The sequence below is a fragment of the Platichthys flesus genome, chromosome 23 (genome assembly GCF_949316205.1).
Source record: "Platichthys flesus chromosome 23, fPlaFle2.1, whole genome shotgun sequence".
Taxonomy (NCBI): domain Eukaryota; kingdom Metazoa; phylum Chordata; class Actinopteri; order Pleuronectiformes; family Pleuronectidae; genus Platichthys; species Platichthys flesus.
In genome coordinates, this window is record NC_084967.1 from 11,669,297 (window position 1) to 11,687,006 (window position 17,710).

At 43.1% G+C, this 17,710-nt stretch overlaps 1 protein-coding gene across 1 annotated transcript in view; it reads left to right on the top strand.

Annotated features, from left to right (window-relative positions):
* Window positions 1-17,710, top strand: part of exoc4 (exocyst complex component 4) — a 106,303-nt gene that overhangs the window by 19,241 nt on the left and 69,352 nt on the right. Inside the window, exons 9-10 of the mRNA XM_062382910.1 lie at window positions 9,072-9,217; window positions 9,461-9,549. Coding sequence (XP_062238894.1) covers window positions 9,072-9,217; window positions 9,461-9,549 — 235 coding nt within the window. The remainder of the gene's footprint in view (window positions 1-9,071; window positions 9,218-9,460; window positions 9,550-17,710) is intronic.

Genomic DNA, 17,710 nt, shown 5'->3' on the forward strand with positions numbered 1-17,710 from the left:
TCCATCACATACTCGAGACGACCTGCCAGCAACTTTAGTGTGATGTCATCTGAGTTATATCATAAATACCAAACAACGCCAAGAGAAAGGAAATCCAGAAGTGTCCTTTTGAATTATTAACCCAAGAAAAGTCACAATACCCCATCAGGTAATTGGGTAACATAGTTGAACAAAGATCACAGTTGACAGACCTCCCCATGCATTCTTCATTAGGACCCCCTAGTGGGAGTGTTATTTCGTGCCGGCATCGCGTGTCTCCGGCTTCTGACGTCCGACACCTCTTGACCTCGTCGGCTGTTCAGTTTGAGGCGGGCGAGTTTGTTAATTAGCTGTGTGTGTGTGTGTGTGTGTGTGTGTGTGTGTGTGTGTGTGTGTGTGTGTGTGTGTGTGTGTGTGTGTGTGTGTGTGTGTGTGTGTGTGTGTGTGTGTGTGTGTGTGTGTGTGTGTGTGTGTGTGTGTGTGTGTGTGTGTGTGTGTGTGTGTGTGTGTGTGTGTGTGTGTGTGTGTGTGTGTGTGTGTGTGTGTGTGTGTGTGTGTGTGTGTGTGTGTGTGTGTGTGTGTGTGTGTGTGTCCCCGGAGAGCAAATCACACTTTTAATGAGTCGCTTCCTCTCTGCAGACAAGGAACTCTGAGGCTTTCCGCTCAAAATGTATTGACGGGTGTTCGCTGTCTCTGTGCCGTCTTTAACAACTGATCCTGGATCACAGATACTTGACCAGAGGAATCAAGCTTGTTCACATCCCTCTGAAGCAGCAGCTGAGCTGTTTTGATGTTGGCTCCACATAAAGAGTCAGATTTAAAAAAAAACAAACCGTGACTAGACGTATCTTGTCGCGGTAGATACTCAATATCCCTGCTTTGGAATACACTTTGAAACCCCAAGTGCGTTCTCACTTTAATTCTGTGATTTGCCTGGGCTTTGGTCATATACTCCAACACATTGCTTCTATCTCTTTCATTCTTCTGATGTTATTTTCCTGTTTTTACCCATCCCTGATCTCCCCCTCCTTATCGATTCAGACACCCACGAGACGAGACCCTCTATCTTCGTCTGAACCTGCTCCATATTTAATCATTTCATTGCCGCAGAAGTACCAAGACAAATGGGGTATATTACGTTCCTGCCGGAGATATTTAAATATACAAGTGGCTTAAATATTCACAGCCTTCTCTCAGCGCATCAACAGAGTGAAAACGAGGTGAATGGAGCTGCCAGCGAGTAGCCAGAAGACAATGATCTCTTTTAATTAGATATGAGGCTCAGACATCGCCGCGTTGCTCTCGCTGCAACATTTTAATCAATGTGTCAGATTTATTCCGCCGTCCAACGCGCCGTTATATTTACATATCGGCCGCCGTCTCCGTGGTATTGCAAAGTCTCATCTCTGTCAGCAACTACCCCACCCCCACCCCCTCACATCCACTACATCAACATCACCGGAGACTTAATCAAATGCTGATGCGTGTTTTCGCAGTAATTTCCTTGACTGTTGTCGATACATTTTTATGACTTGATGTCGCGAGAGAGGACACAGTGTTTGGTCCCGTGCTGTAATCGCCATCGGGGAAGAACTCGGAGCTCTGTGATGAACAGTTTTCTCATTTGGGTACAAGGTGCTGCTGTGGTGGCAGATAGAACGAGCCCCCCAGGGGGATTCATATCTAACTGAATAACATGCTGAACTTTGTTTACTGAAATGCCAAAATGAAAAATGTGGCATCACCAGGGTCATTCTCTGCTACCTTGTCTTAATTTTTTGGGGGAATTATAGTTATTCTGAAACTCTGATATGACTTTGTATTCATCCCTACTATACTTAGGTTTTAAATTGAAATCATTATGGTTTTATAAAGTCATTATTTGAACACGTTGAAACCTGGAGAAACTCTATTTGAACTTAAAGCTTTCCAATATGGTAAAGTTCACCCATATTTGAAACCAATTATGGTGAATGGTAATAGTGTCATCCCTCTATGTCTAAGTATATTGAACATGTTTTCTCTTCCCTCCGGTTCTTCAGTTAAATATATTCAGTAATTATTGCTCCTGCAGCTTTCACTCTGCTGTTTTGACTAGCGGAGATGAAGCAATGGATTTGTAAAGGAGAGTATCCATAGCAACACCTCTATTCTATTATTCCTCTTCACGTTTTTTTTTTTTTTTTTTAAACAAAAAGTACACATATCAATGTCAGGGACACGGCAAGGACACGGAGGGAAATAAAAATGGATTGGAGTGAACACACAGGCCCATCTCCTTTTTCCTCTGTCAACAAGATAGCCTTCAAAAGATTGACTTGATGTGGCCCTCTCCAGGTGGGGACCCCCCCCCCCCCCCTAACTGTCCCGCGGCAGTTCAGTGCTGCGGGGAGTAGTTGTGGCTGCAGCTCTGTCCAAACCTGTGAAGGTTATTGAAATTTCTGGAGCATAATCAATACCGGGTGTATACAGAAACCGTTCTTTGACGGCCAAGGACACTTTGGGCTTTAACTTCAAACCAGCGCGGAGGGATATCAGTCAATATGTGTTGTGACAAGACACCAGCCATGGGATGTAGTTGGGAAACAGCCGATTTCAAAGAGGCCCTGTGAAAGGAACAAAGCCCTAAGATTGTTCTCTGGGCTGCTTCTCACGATGGATTAATAAGAAGGAGAGGATGTGAGCCAACGAAACAGAAAACCAAGCAACGTTCATTTCTTTAATTTGAGCCGATTGTGTGCTCGCCGAGTTTACCCAACCACAGGTGCTCACCTGCGGAACCTCGAGTGACGCTGTCCTAATTGCCCTGATTTATCTGTAATGGACAGAGCGGAGGACGAGGACACGCTTTCTGGAGGCACAAAGGGTGACACCGGGACATCGTGCGAGGAAGAAATAAACGGGAGTGCCGGTAATGAATTACGGAGGCAGAGTTCCGTGAAGCTTTTCTCCAATTCTTAATAGAACTTTGCACTCCAGCCCGGCGGACTGATTTAAGTTCTGGGCGAGACCCGAGCCACTCGAGTGCAGAACAAGCTCGGTCGCTTGATAGAATTACGTCGAACAGTTGTGGCGGAAATGATTGTCTTTGTCAGGAGAGCCCTTGAGAGAGATGTGTTTTGCATGTGTGCCCACTCGCACACACACAAACAGACCAACACGCACCCTGGAGTTGATCTGAACTCTCGCGCTCGGTCTTATTATCTGGTGCGAAGAGCCGTTTGCCACGTGTCACATTTTTTCATGTGCCGTCTCTTTTTCCAGCCCGCTGTTTCACCGATTCTCCCATGAATATTGATTTCCGGTGATGTCAGTGGGTTCCTTCACCCCTTGCCTGTTTCTCCATCAACCCTCTGAAACCTGTGAGGGAAAGTTGCTGATCAAATTTCGAACGAAGATACGGTTTTTGGTGAATTAGTCCAGATCCGTCCACGCTGAAGAAGTTGCCAAGACGAGGCTTTGATGTTTAAAAGCTGTAGTTTCAACCTGAACCCATTAAGAATGATAAGTGGAATGAGATACGAGTTTTTTTCCATCTGGTGCAGCCTGTTGCCAATTTTTAAGACACAGCAAGAAAGAGAGAGAGAGAGAGAGCGTGTTCATATGACATTTTCCTGATTTATCCCATTTCATGTCCACTGATAGCACAGCCAGCTACATCAGATGTCGGGAACACTCCAGGATTCAACTAAAATTAGAACCGGCTCCCATTTGGAACCAATCTACAATAAGTAACATTAAACCAGTGGATTTGTTTATTTTTGTCACTGGTGGATCTTTGTGTTACTCTTTGTTTTGGCAGCTGCAAAACCTCACTGCTGTTTATTATCTCACCATCACGACTCAGGGCGTCATTCGTTTGCATCTCTGGGTCACTTTTAATAAACTGGCACAATCTTTCACAGACAAAGTGAACACGTTTTCCATCAGACAAACTGAGAAGTTGTTGTTTCTCAGATTGAAGGTGGGTGATCCTTCGAAAACTTCAACCTCAACATGATTCACGATCGTAATTGGATTCCGTCTTCTCCAATATCTGGACCTTGGGAGAAGCTGCACAGACCCGAGTGATGCTCCTTCACACAGCTCCGTTCACGGTGGTTTTTCCACATCTGTCGTATCACCTCAGAAAGTGTCGACTGCTCCCCGACAAATTTTGCAGATAACTTTCCTTTGAGAAAGATCAAACTGGAAACGGTCGACTGACTGCCACACCACCCTGACAGTGAGTCCCCCTTTTGGCGTTGGTTCCTCAAACGCCATGTTTCCAACTCGTGTTGGATTCTGTTTCAAACGCATCACGCCTGAAAGAGACTGGGAGAGAGACCCAGTTTGACCAGTAAGCAAAGCTGTCAATCTGCAATCATTCTGTGAGTTTGTGAACATGGCCGGATCGATGTTATTAGATTAGTCAAGGTAGTAACCTACCTCTATCTTATTTATCATTTCATTTTCAGACCAGCGTTACAGTGCAGTGCAGATACAGCACATTTTAACTTATTGTTGTCCTTTCAGTGGTAAAAGACAGAATATAGACAAAAGTTGTGAAGTTTTTTACTTATGCAACAGTTAGTAGAGAAGTTTACCAGCACTGTGATAAATCGATGTAGGTTTTATCCTCAAAGACTGAATTAAATCAGAACTGTAGCTTCACACACACACTGCCCTGCTATATTAAGAACATTCAGTGCTAGGCAACTAGCATTGTTTGCCTTATTTGTGTTGAGCAGAAGCTGCAGAGTGTCGTGTGGGTGATCGTTGTTTACTTTTATCGTAGTTATTGTAGTTTTCTATTATTAGGTACCTTGGAAGAAGTTGACAGCTTGAGATGGTGTTGACTCACCACTCGCATTAAAAGTTACGATTCTATATTTCAGGAAGAAAGTGAATTTTGTCAAGTTTCTGACACGATTCACTTGAAACTGCAAGTTTGTCCTTTATGAAAAGAAAACAACACAAATATTCTTGACAAATAAACATGTGTGTTGTTAAGCCTCTGAAATTGCTCTTGGTAATTAGTTTGCTCACTCTGCAATGATATCTAGACATATTTAGTGTCCCATCCGTAAACACACACTTGTGTTGACTTTGGCTTTGCAACAACAGCTTTTGTTTTACCAATTAGATTTGGAAAGGACAAAGAAAATAATTCGGAAGCTTCAAGGTGACTTTCACAAAACTTTATTCTTGCGAGTTATCGGATCTGCGATGTGTTTGCTGCTGATCTGAAGTAGATAGTTGAGGCTTGTCTACTTAAAGGTTTGCGCAGTCACTAAATTTACCAGGAGGTCCTTTAAGTAGAGGTGTGGATACCATCTTGTTTGACTTCACTCAGAGGTGTTGAATCAGCAGCTACTGGTTATTTTACTGGGTCTCCTGTGTTTTTCCTTCTCCCATCCTTCTATCCTTCTATGCCTGTTCTCTCTTTAGCATTCTGCTCAGTGCTCACTCGCCACCTATAATCCTTTGCTCTTTCTATTCTCCACGACGCTTTCCCAACTTTATCTCTCCTTCTTTCTCTCCCCATACCACCCCTCTGTGCCACTTTCTGCCTCCCGTCCCTCCATCCCTCTCCCTGTCCTAGCGGTCCAGTTAATTGCCTCCAAAGTTCACTCTGTCTCTGGGCTAATGCAATTTAAGTAGGGTCGGAGCCCCTTCATCAGCCAGGCGCTGGCATTTCATTAAGTCTACTTGGGCGTTAGCTTGCAAGCAAGTGGGGGTTTCGCTCCATCAGCTCATCATTAGTAATTAATACACTGATAGGATTAGCTGCAGCATGAGGCCAGTGGCGGGTGGAAGCCTCGGTGTTGCCGGTTGGAGGGGGCGTGTGTGATATGGCCTCCAGGACTCCCTGGTGATGAGGGGAAGTGGGTTAGAGAGTAATTATGCGTATGGAGCACGGTTGTATGTGCCTGTTTAGCTTTACGGGAACATTTCGGACCGAGTGCTATGAAACCACAAGTAACATGTAACATAAGAAAGTTCACTTTTTTGGTTATTTTCTATAGTTTCGACATTTTTACATTATGTTACATTACTATGTTAAGTTCAAATATGGCATAGTTATTTGAAAGTAGAATTCAAGCTGTTCTTTAAACACACACAGAAATAAAACATTCCTCCACAAAGAGTACAATGATTTTGCGGTTTTATCTGACACAAAATTACACAAAATTCCTTTTCTTTGGACATTTACAATCCCATTTTCAGCAGGATCTTTCTCTGTCATAAGTTTAATCCACTCTCTACATGAGCCTGGATGCTAGGATAAAGCCTCTTACTGATAGCTGTGCCTTAGTAAGCCCTGGTGGAATGGGAGATTTATTCCATAACAGACAAATCTACTGGGATTCTGCTAGAGGAGAATCCTAGAGTCAAGTATTTCAAAAAACGCGATACCAAACAATAAAAATGTACCTATATACTTGTTAGATTTCCAAAATGTATTATCTTGGGCTAGGCTCATTTTAATCGCGTTCATGGTTGTAAAATAATATCCATGTAGAATTTTCTAATGGATGAACTTTTTCCATCCCCTGTAGTCTGAGCAGCCTGCCATGAATCTTCCCTTATCTCATTATCAGGATCCCCTTGACATATTAAACCATAGTGCAAATTCTAGTGCGAGAATTTGTGATTTTCTTAATGAAATACTGATGCAGAATATAATATGGTACACGAAAGTCTCCACTGCTTCTCTCTGTAGCCCAAAGACAAATTAATTATCTCTGCAGAGGTCACATTTATGTGTACTCCTTTTACCAGTCATTTATCTCATTGAAATGATTTCAAAATACACACATTAATGGGGTTATTAATATGGAAGGGTATCTTTGTTTACACTGCACTCACTCAGATTTTGTGTTCTCCCACCCATGTCCATTTTGAATGTTGTTAAAGTCTGTTAGGTGGACCTCAAGGCTCCATGTCCACCCACCCAGGGTTAGGATTATAATTGTGCCCAATGCCATGTTCCATCATTCCTTGTTTGGAAGAGCCATTCCTCCATGAGCTCTTGAGGCAAACAGATATTCTCTGACTGATACTTGGCATTTTTCCATTCCAGATGGTCCTTAATCATATGATTATATTGTTTAAAGATTCCCTCAGAGATTAGATTATAGTGTTTTTTCCCCCAATAAAGCAGGATTTATTCAGTTCCATTATCCAGATTGTTCTATTTAACTAGTGGAAATTATATTTCCTAATTTTGACCCTGAACACAGCCTCAGATCTGAATATATTCATTCCAATCAGTTAAACTGGAATTTAAGATTCCTGATTTGTATGCACCTTGGGGTATCAACATAGCCTCAGGTTTATTGACCCTTTATTTTCCAGCCTGATATTTAAGAAGAAGAAGATTCAATCATAGATAAAACATTAGGCACTGGGGAGAATTGGCTCTTTATAAGTAAAGCATTTCTAGTTATTTTTAATAGAAAACATCAACCTCTTTTTTTTTAAATATCATTAAAACCTGTTGTGTACTTTTTGATCGTAATCTTTTCTGGTCTCTGCTCTTGCAAATATGTGTGTGCACTTAAATTAATGGCGGCGCTAACATGTGAAGGCTTTCCCTTGCATGACGGGGGGTGCTCTCCGCAGCGTTAATTACATCATTATGGTCGGGATGGATCTCCATCTGCTCTACCATTACTCCTGTCCCACTCTGGGCTGACCCACTCTACGCCTCAGAATTAGACACACACAGGCTAAATGGCTCCGCTAAATTATGAAGCTATTAGATATGGGAGGCTATTTTAGAACATGTGTATTCACACAGAGAGAGGAATGAAGACGGGGCGAGCGGGAGAAAGGAAACGACGAACGGAGGTAGACGGCGCAAGAGAGAGAAAATAGAAATGTGAGAAATGAGAGATGGGGCAGTAAGAGAGTTTGAAAAATGAGAGCCAGTCAAAACAACACAGGGAATGTGCAGATATAATGATAGAGTGGAGGAAGTTAACTTTCTCTGTCGGGCCACAGCTTCGATGTGCTTGTCCTCGGCTATTGTTAGAAGTTGATAAGATTTTTATGAAGCAGGATAAGACGTTGATGGATTTCACCATGGATCATGCAGACAGTTCAGGAAAATGGAGGACGCCGGTTTCAGCGGTGGTCATCAAATGCACCCAGTTATGTCAGTGGCCTTTCTCTATCTCCAGGGTTTATTTTCTTTTGTTGAAAAAATGTTGTAATGAATTGTAATAACCTGAGATACTACAAGTCACGATAAATAGAAGACCTGCTGCTCATCATATCTCAAACTGATATTGTAGACATGTATCTCTGCAGAACAAGGAAATTGTAAATACACATTTCTTTAAAAAATGATGTGAAAGAGACTAAGAGAATAAATTGCAGTAAAAAGAGCTGTGGTGTGAGGCAGCGTCACACCACTTAACAGTTAATGATCCAAACCCACAAGATTTATTTTAACAGTTTAACAATCTATTTTGGTCATATGGATAAAAAAGGCACTTATAGGTGAATAAATAATAGACAGGCCGAGCTTACAGGAAATGATCCTGAGCGGAAGCTTCTAATTCATTGATAAACTCCATGTGACATTATCTTTGTTGTAATAACATTAAGACGAGTCAGACGAGGATAACAATGTAGCACCAGTTAGTAACTTCACACTGATTTTACTGTGCTTTAAAGTATCCCATCATTTGTTAGAGGGACTATTATAAATGACTCTTTGATATTGTAGAAATAATATGTTTTATGGTCCAGTTTAGTTCGATGCAGATCTTTTTTTGTTTCTTATGGACACTTTAGAATCTCCAATTCACTCAACCGACATGTCTGTGGACTGTGGAAGGAAGCCGGAGTAGCCAGAGAAAACCAGGATTCATCATTATCGTCCCTTCAAATTGTAGCCAAATGACAACAACCCCTTAAAAATCATTGCCGACTGTCGACACAGCTTTTTACGCAAAGACAACAACCTGACCCTGTGTCACCCATTGAAAGGCCATTATTGATACCATACAGGCCATTATCCCATTAAGATGAGACGAAGATGGTCCTTACCTCCATTCTTGTGCTTCGTAACTTCTCACATTTTGCTCTGTGTTGTCTAGGGTCTGCTGATGGAATACCTTGATGTGAAGAACAGCCGGAGTGCCACAGAGCCATCGGCTCACAACTCCTACGCCAGCACGGGCAGTGAGTTCGCTGCCTTTTTTTCCAAGAAGAAGCCGCAGCGTGCCAAGCAGTCTCTTTTCAAGTAAGGATCAAATCTTTTGATCTACGGTTCATGTTTGTCCAAAAATATAGGCATAAAGTATTTCCTATACAAGAGACTGTATCTCAAAAGACAAAACGTATCTTTAATGTTACATTATTCTGTTTAACATCTCATACCCAAGGCCGCTGATCTTTGGATCCCCTTCCCTGCAGCGTGCTGTTGCATTATTTATGTATTGTTGTATTGTGTGCCCACTTGTTAACCCTTTGCTGTGTTTTGCAGGTTTGAATCGTCTTCCCATGCCATCAGCATGAGTGCCTACTTGAGAGAGCAGAGGCGAGAACTCTACAGCAAGAGTGGAGAATTACAAGGTGAGGAGGGGGATGGAGGGATGAATGTACAGAGGGGCGGCGCATAATACTCCTGAACAGCTGGAATGGAGAAGGGTAGAAGGATGGTGAGATGAAGGGGAAAGGGGGGGGGGGGGTGGCAGGGCAGAAGGTGGGAAAAGTATTGACTGAAATGTGGGAAGAGGGAAAAGTGTGAGAGAGAGACGAGAATAAATTGGGTTGGGTTTTGCGGCGTGGGGGATCAGGCAGGAGAGAAAAGAGCAGCAAAGGTTAGGGCTGGGTGGAGGGATGAAAAGAGGGAGAACTGTTGGAGGTGTATGGTTTGACTGAGAGAAAAGATCTGAGTGGAAGACACAAGACTTACTATCTCACTGGAGTGACAAAAGTAGAGGCTACATGCAGATAGATCGACGGGCACAGAGACGGCTGACGTGTGAATCTTGCCTTGAGTTCTCAGACAAGGTGTAAAGTGAATTGTCAAAGATGGAGGCGGGGGTGTGGAAGACTGCTGCCATACAGTGAATCAAAATATAATGATATACTGTTGAGGCAGAGACCACATGTCACAGATTGAAAAGTGACAGGTGTCTATAGGAACAGGAAGGCGGCCAGCGGAGGAACGTCAAAAGGCAGAGAGCAGGGTGACTCCGCAACCCACCAGCAGGTCAGGGGCCTTGAAAACCGCTCATCCACAGTCATTCTCTCTCCCACATACACACACACACACACACGTAAACACACACAAACTCACAAAACAGAACACTGAGTGAGCTACACAGCCAGACCCTGGAGAGTCCATGCTGCTCCACTGCTGCTGCTGCTTCTGTCTCCCTCTGACTCTGTGTTTCTCTGCCCGCGACCTTGAGGTTTCAATCAGCGGTGCCTGACAGCGCTGTTTGTCTGGTACTACTCACCGAGCTCCGCATTGACATTGTTTGGAGAAAAGAGAAATAGTTAAACGGTGGTGGAAGTAGATTAGTTTGGATTTTTTCGAAAATGCTGTTCAAAGTGTGCTAATATGTTTTTTTTGACAATTTCTTCATATTTATGACTAGAATTCACTGGATCCAGATTTTTATTTGAATCTGCACCGAATTGCACACACTCAAAAATATCACTCACCTGAATGTGACAGATTTTCCCCTCAAGATCTATGAATTATTCTCTGGGAAATCAACGAAAATGTTGCAAAACGCCAAAATCTCGCAATTTCAAAACAAGCGGGAAAAAAAACAATCCTGGATCTGCGCCATGATCCAGATCCAGTCCAGGATCTCGTAGGATCTTTCCTGACCCATAACGAATCCTTCCACCAAGTTTTGCTTTCATCCATCCAGTAGTTTTTGCATAACACACAAACAAATATAAGGAGATGAAAACATTACCTCCTTGATGGAAGTAATTAGGGTTCTGTATACATCTTTAAAACAACCTTTAAAAAACTCCACTAAAGTATATTTAATTACAGGCTGAACCACCATTTGTTAACAAGTCATACTGCATATAGTGTGTGAATGTCTACAGAATGTACTGCTCCAGCTCCCCACCATCACCACCACCACACAAAAAAGAACAGCATTGATTAACTTGCGGATAAAGGAAAACCTCAAATAGCCTTCAAATAACAGCTCACTCTTTTTTTTTTTTATTCTTCAATCTGTTGGCGCCGCAGAAAGAAAGGATGGAAAATATGATTTTTGACTGGCTGAATGCCTCGGAGCGTTCGTAAGGAGATGAGATTTCTTCTGCGCTTTCATTTTACCTGTCACAATGCGTGACGCCGGCCACGAGCCCCGGCCAGGGCCCTGACTGGCTGCAGAGGAGATTGAAGGAGTAAGAAATCATTTTGAAAAAGTGAAATAAATCGACTGATGGCGGGAGGGGGAAGGATGGATGCAGCGGAGGTGGGGGTGGGGGGGTTAAAAGTCATTGTTTTCATCAGGGTCCAGCGAAGAAACCATTAAGAGATTTCTCAAGGAAGAAATTAGAAAGAAACTATATATTGGACTGTGTGGAAAGGGACTTCTTCTTCTTCAAATTAAACTTCCTGTAGGGAGGGAGGGAGAGGATGAAGAGTTAGAAAAAGCGAGATTGAGTTGATGAGTTCTTCTGGCTACGGGATTACTCAACACTCCAAGCTTAGTCATGTGTGTCTCTCAGTCTCTCCACTCGGAGTTTCCTGAATTCTTTTTTCCCCTCAAAGGCCTGCTTCAAGTCAATAGAGTTATTAACTGAAACGCTCGCCAACAGCCGCGGAAATAAGAGTTTGATTGTCAATTTTTTTAAATCCAGCTACACGCCGTTAACAAATGCATGAGAACCGTCACACACCAAACAAAGTAAAAAGTCCACGAATTCTTCTGTAGTCCGTGCACTTTTTCTGTTTCACACATCTGTGCACGAGTCGTCTGCAATGAGAGATAAGAGCAGCTGTATGTGTGATGATTTAGTAATCTAGCCACAATCACACATCTCTGATGGGTTTGAAATGAATCTGTAATTCCTGTAATTTATGTCCCCCGAGTGTTGTAAGGATGCGCCATATATCATCACACGCACACACATGGCTGCGTGGACGCACATTCAAATGCCTCGCGTACACATACAAACATGCAGGGGGACTTAATTGCCTGTCTTCTCCATCCGAGCGTGCCTCGTATGCTTCAATTAATCCAATTCTCCACCTAAAGACTTTATTATGGCTCCATATGCAGCCACATCTGGAATATGTGTACGTAGTGAGACCGCCGCCAAGAGTATGTGCAAGTTGTGTAGTTCACATACATACAGCAGACCCTCAGCTGTCGGTCTGAATGGGTTTCTCCTCTTTGCGGGTGTGTTTGTAGCCCCCGCAAACCGCCACCTTTCTGAATAAATGATGAAAACAACATTGTTCAAGCTACAGATGTGTTTTCTTTCCTTCCCCGCTGCACGTCTCCCAACCGCTACACTTCTCCATTCTCGACCTCCTGCCTTTTTTTATTGCCTCTCTGTAGTGTGAGTGTGTGTGTGTGTGTGTGTTTTGTGTGTGTGTTTTCTGTGTGTGTGTGTAGGCAGCGGATGACTCAAAGTGCCCCAGTGGTCATCTGGGAGGCGGAGTGTGAATATAGAGTATCTCAATAACTGCTGCAGTCCACACCAAGGCGGCGATGCATTAGCAGAGTTTTGTGTTTTCTTATTTTATTTCTCTTTGTGCTGCGGCCGTTCCTTGTGTTCGGTGCGATATTGCTTCGCCCCGGGGCACGTTCGAAGCGACACCCCCGAGGGCCGTACACAGAGCCACAGAGCACACACACACACACACACACAGAGCACACACACACACACACACAGAGCACACACGCACACACACTCCCTATTCCCTGTGGGCACATGCATATTCTGCCGTTTCCAACTTCCTCGCACCTCCGACCTCCCGTCACGCCCAAGATTTATTCCCAATCAACTCGCTTCCAAATCTATTTCACACATTCCCTGTTTTTCCTTTTGATATTCATATTAACTTCTTCACAGGGTGTCCGGCAAACAGAAAAAGAACAGTCATCCTGAGTCCCCCCTATATTCAAGCAGTGTGGTTATGAACAGCTCCCACCCCCTTTAATACCTGTCTGCTCAGTGGAGGTGCAGGGGGGGGAGTGGGAAAAACAAAACCCACATGTTTTTTTCAGGGCTTCTTGTTTATGTATAATAGCACCGTGTTCCCATGGGAAAAGGGAGGAACAGGGAAAGGGGGAGGAGTGACTGCTCAGGGCAACCAGGAGTGGTGTTCCTTGTCAGGCTGATTCCAACACCCCAACAGGCAGGGGAGGGAGGAGAGGTGCAAATGGAAAACTGTCTAGCGGGAAGACATTGAGGTGGAGGTAATGGTGGGTGGGATATCCGGGGTGGGGTTGGCAGATGTTAATAGCCACGTGTTCTCAGAGGTGTGAGCGTGTGCGTGTTTGAGTGTATGTGTGTGTGTTTGTTGCAGAGAGAGTATGATCCTGCAAAGTGATGTGTGGTGCTGGACACTTTACCAAACTGGGCTTGGGATTGAGGGTATTACATTTGCAGAAACACTTTTAACTCTTCAGAAAGATGATGGAGTCATTAGAGGAGGTTTCGCATCACTCTCATCGACTCCAATATTCTACCCGGAGGATCTCTGGACAATTGGGATCCTGAGATATTTGGATTCATCTCAGCTTGATCCTCAGTTTAACCTCATTCTCCAAAAGATTCGCCAAGTAATTGCTCTCAGATCAGCTCCTAAATCCTCGGCCACACTCCGGTAAATTCCCTGAATCCATTTCCCTGTAAAATCTACCCTTTGCACTAATCATTCATTTCCCAATCATTCATTCTCTTAATTTGTTGTTCAAGGATAATGGATGTGCATTTATCTCGTGCACTGATCAATACTTGACTTCCATTGACCTTGCAATTATGATTTATCATATTCATAGACGGAACCTCGGATGGGGTTGAACTTTGTCGGTTAAAAAAGTCAATAATTATTACGGTAGTATGATGCTGAAATGTCAGAGACACCTGCTTAGCGGTGATTGATGCCCCCGTCTCTAATCTGTCTTCTACGTTGATGATCTGTTATGGTTCAATGTTTCCTGCTCAGCTTTCTCTTTACGGTGTCAGGTTGACATTGAGATTTGTGTGCGCGTGCTTAAGTGTCTCACACCCGAAAGATAAATCTTGAGCAAATCAAATCATGTCCCAACAAGCAGTGTTCCGTATGTTCATATTCATCCACTGAAAGGAAGTGTCAGTCAAAGGATTGAAAGAAATCCAGTATCTATAATAAAGTAGCTATCGTGGTTAGACAAGAAAGACTATAGAAGCAGATAAGGCACCAATTCACCTACTTAGAAAACTTTGTCCTGTGCTTGAAGAAAGAGAACATGAACTGTTTGTAGCACTATCACTGTTTTTTCCTTGTGTGCTCGGTTCTTAGCACAAGCAGAGATAATTGAACTGACCCACACAGTTGGATTTCTTTCTTTCAAGTGATTCATAAAGCTTATGTATTCAGGCTATCCTAAACTTTAAATCACATCTCATCCGCTACGAAAGAAAAATACTTTTACTATTTTCAATAAACCCCTGATGTAATTTTCTTTCTTCCCAAAAGTTGTTTAGATTTTTCTCCCTCATTTTGCAACAGATTCAATTTGATGGGACAGGTTATATAAATGAGGTTTCATTATGTTCACTCATATTTTAGAAACCTCTGAAATGTATGGAAGTTGCAGGGTTATGGAAAAAGGATATTTAGGGAAGTATCTTTTCTATTACTTAAAATCAATAATGGTTTTCAATGATTAACTTGACCTACAGCAAAAACCAGACTAAACAAAGATGGATTCACACGTTACTAACCTTCGGATACACTTCACACTAACGTTATTCACAGTAGAACATTAAACACGAAGCTGAGTGATTTTGAATATGGGCATATCTGGTCAGTGACTGATGAGTGCTTTCAAACTTGTCCGATGTGTGTGTCTGCATGTGTGTGTGTGTCTGTGTGCGCTACATTAAGTATGCATGACAAGCTATGTCATGAATGAAATGTTGGACACGTGGTAATTGAACGACTCGGTGTAACCACGTTCTGTGCTCTGCAGGAATGTCACTGGAAATTGACTTTTCCTCTCTTGTTCCCGGGCGCCAGACCTTTTATGTATCGCTTTGTTCCAGCAGCGACATAACTGGGTTTGTAGATAAAATGCAAGGGTACCTCTGTTACCCGACAGGCTATTACCGTGGAAAACTTGTATTTGTGTTGGGCATGAAAGCAAATACGCAAGAGCTCTGCATATTGTGGAAAACAGGCACACACAGACACACACTCTCTGCTGCAGATGTCCTGGCTCTCAGTCGTTATTTTGAAAGTGTTATCTTTGTCTCATTGTGTTCAATTTGCAGAAAGATTTGAGGGCAGTTGATGACGATGGTTAAAACTACATTAAAAGATGTGATTTCTTTCCCCTCTCCTTCGAGACGCACGCTCTCACAAACGCACGGTGTCGGATTCGTAATCTGCTGTGGGCCCGGTGATTGAATTACAGGAGCTCTGGTGTTGAAATTAAAGGGCAAGACAGACAGTGTGGGAAATGCAATGTGGCTTGTAATGATAATGATTCCCAGGTGTTTACTGCTGTGCACCTCACAGAACCCACGGTTGAGAATCAAATGGACAGAAGCATCACAATGGGAAAGACATTGCAGGCAAGTTACGGAAAGACTGATATTGGAGTTTCCAGCGTTTAACTCACTGTTGTTGTCAGACGTTTGCTGAATCTTTACGGAGATGATTCTACTACATTCCTTATTGGACTTTTGTTATTTTCATTTTGTTAAGTTATGTCTCTCCCTTGTGGATCACGGATGATTATCCAAACACAAGCCAGAGAACACCTGCTGGAATAAATCTCGGTACGAGCCCGGGACTGAAACTGGATGTCAACCAAAAGTCACTCTCTTTCTTGATAGATTGTTGATGCCGACTTTGGGGGGGGGAAAGTCTCAGGGGGGAAATATCCGTTCAAAGAAATATCCGCAGATGTGTCAACTGGGTCTCGACACACACCTGGGTAAGGTGACAAACCTGTTTCTCAGTCATTAAATGCTGTGAGAGGATAGAAGTGCAAGAAATAGAAATGAAAGGGGGACGCAGAGGACAGCAGAAGGAGAATAGAGCAAAGTTGTGCTAGTTTACACAGGGGAGACTCTAATCAGAGACAAAGAGCTCGGTGTATTTTGCCAGTCTGAGGCTAATTTTAATCAGTATTGGCGGCTTGGACTGCTACCTCTGTGTTTACTTTTAATCTCCGAGCTGCTGATTGGAAAAGATGGAGGGATGAAAAGGGGGGGTGGGAGGGAGTGAAGGAGGGAAGAAGGGAGTGTGGGACTTGAGGCTGTGAAGATCCTGGCACCTGCGCCGCCGCAGCCACACCGGTGGCCCAGCAGATAAACACACACCTCCTGCTTTCCCAGCATGCAACAGGTCCTTCCGTTAAAGACTTGGAGGGTGCAGTGTGCTGACTGATTCCCTGCTGGGCCCAATCAAAGATGTGATGACACTTGGTTTTCTGGACGATTAGACCCACGGTTCTTAATACACACCTACACACACACACACACACACACACACACACACACACACACACGCACACACACACTCACACACAGGTGCGCACGTGTGCACTCAATCACTCATACCTAAATCTTTTTTTATGGTTGACAGATTCAAGAGATCATGGCAGTGAAGAGTGTTTTTAAACCCTCTGTGATTGGAGCGAGCACTGAGATTCTTCTTTCCATCATGATCCACAAAATGATTCTACAACACTTTCCATAATATGTGCAGTTACAGGGAAACCTTATTGGCTTAGATCTTCCAAGAATGATAGTCATGAGTTTTCCATCAACGGTGTCAGCTTCCCGTTTATAGTCATGCGATACACCAATCAGAGCGCAATCTCCCATTCCCTTTATAACCCAGGTGCACTTGCACCATTTCGTATTGCTATGATGATGGAGGATTTTCCAGTTAGTGAATGAGAAAGCTTCTCTGCAGTGGAAACATCTGCTCACGCTTGTGCGTGAAGCAAAAGAAGACGATCTGCATGTGTAACAGGAAGAGTGGAGGTGCATATTAGGGTCTTGATAATATCTCCTTAAAAAAAAAGGCAAATGCTGCAAATTCAGAAACAGGTTGCAACGTGTGAACAAAGCACATAACTATCCCTCAGTTTAAAAGCAACATAACCATAGGTGCACCTCGATTACAGCCCTAAGTGGTGCTTGATGTTTGATTACGGGACCACTTACTGGTCGTGCCTGTGTATTACGGCTACTTCCAAACCACTACATTTTTGTTTGTAAACAGAGTTAAATGCAAATGTTGCTTGGATGTTGCCTATGTTTACTGAAATGTTGTGGTATATTATATTATGGGGGTTAAAGCAGGGCTGAGGCATTTAGGAAGACACATTGAGACCATAATATTTTAGTTCTCAAAACTTTTTTACTTAGGTTTGGATTTTAGACACGTGCCAGTCAATGTTTGATTGTGTGAATGATTTATTTCCTTCCATATCTTATACAATGTTCTGTTCAGATGTCACATTTCAGTTATATTTACAGTTTTTTCTATTATTAATATATTAGGGGTTCTACCTTC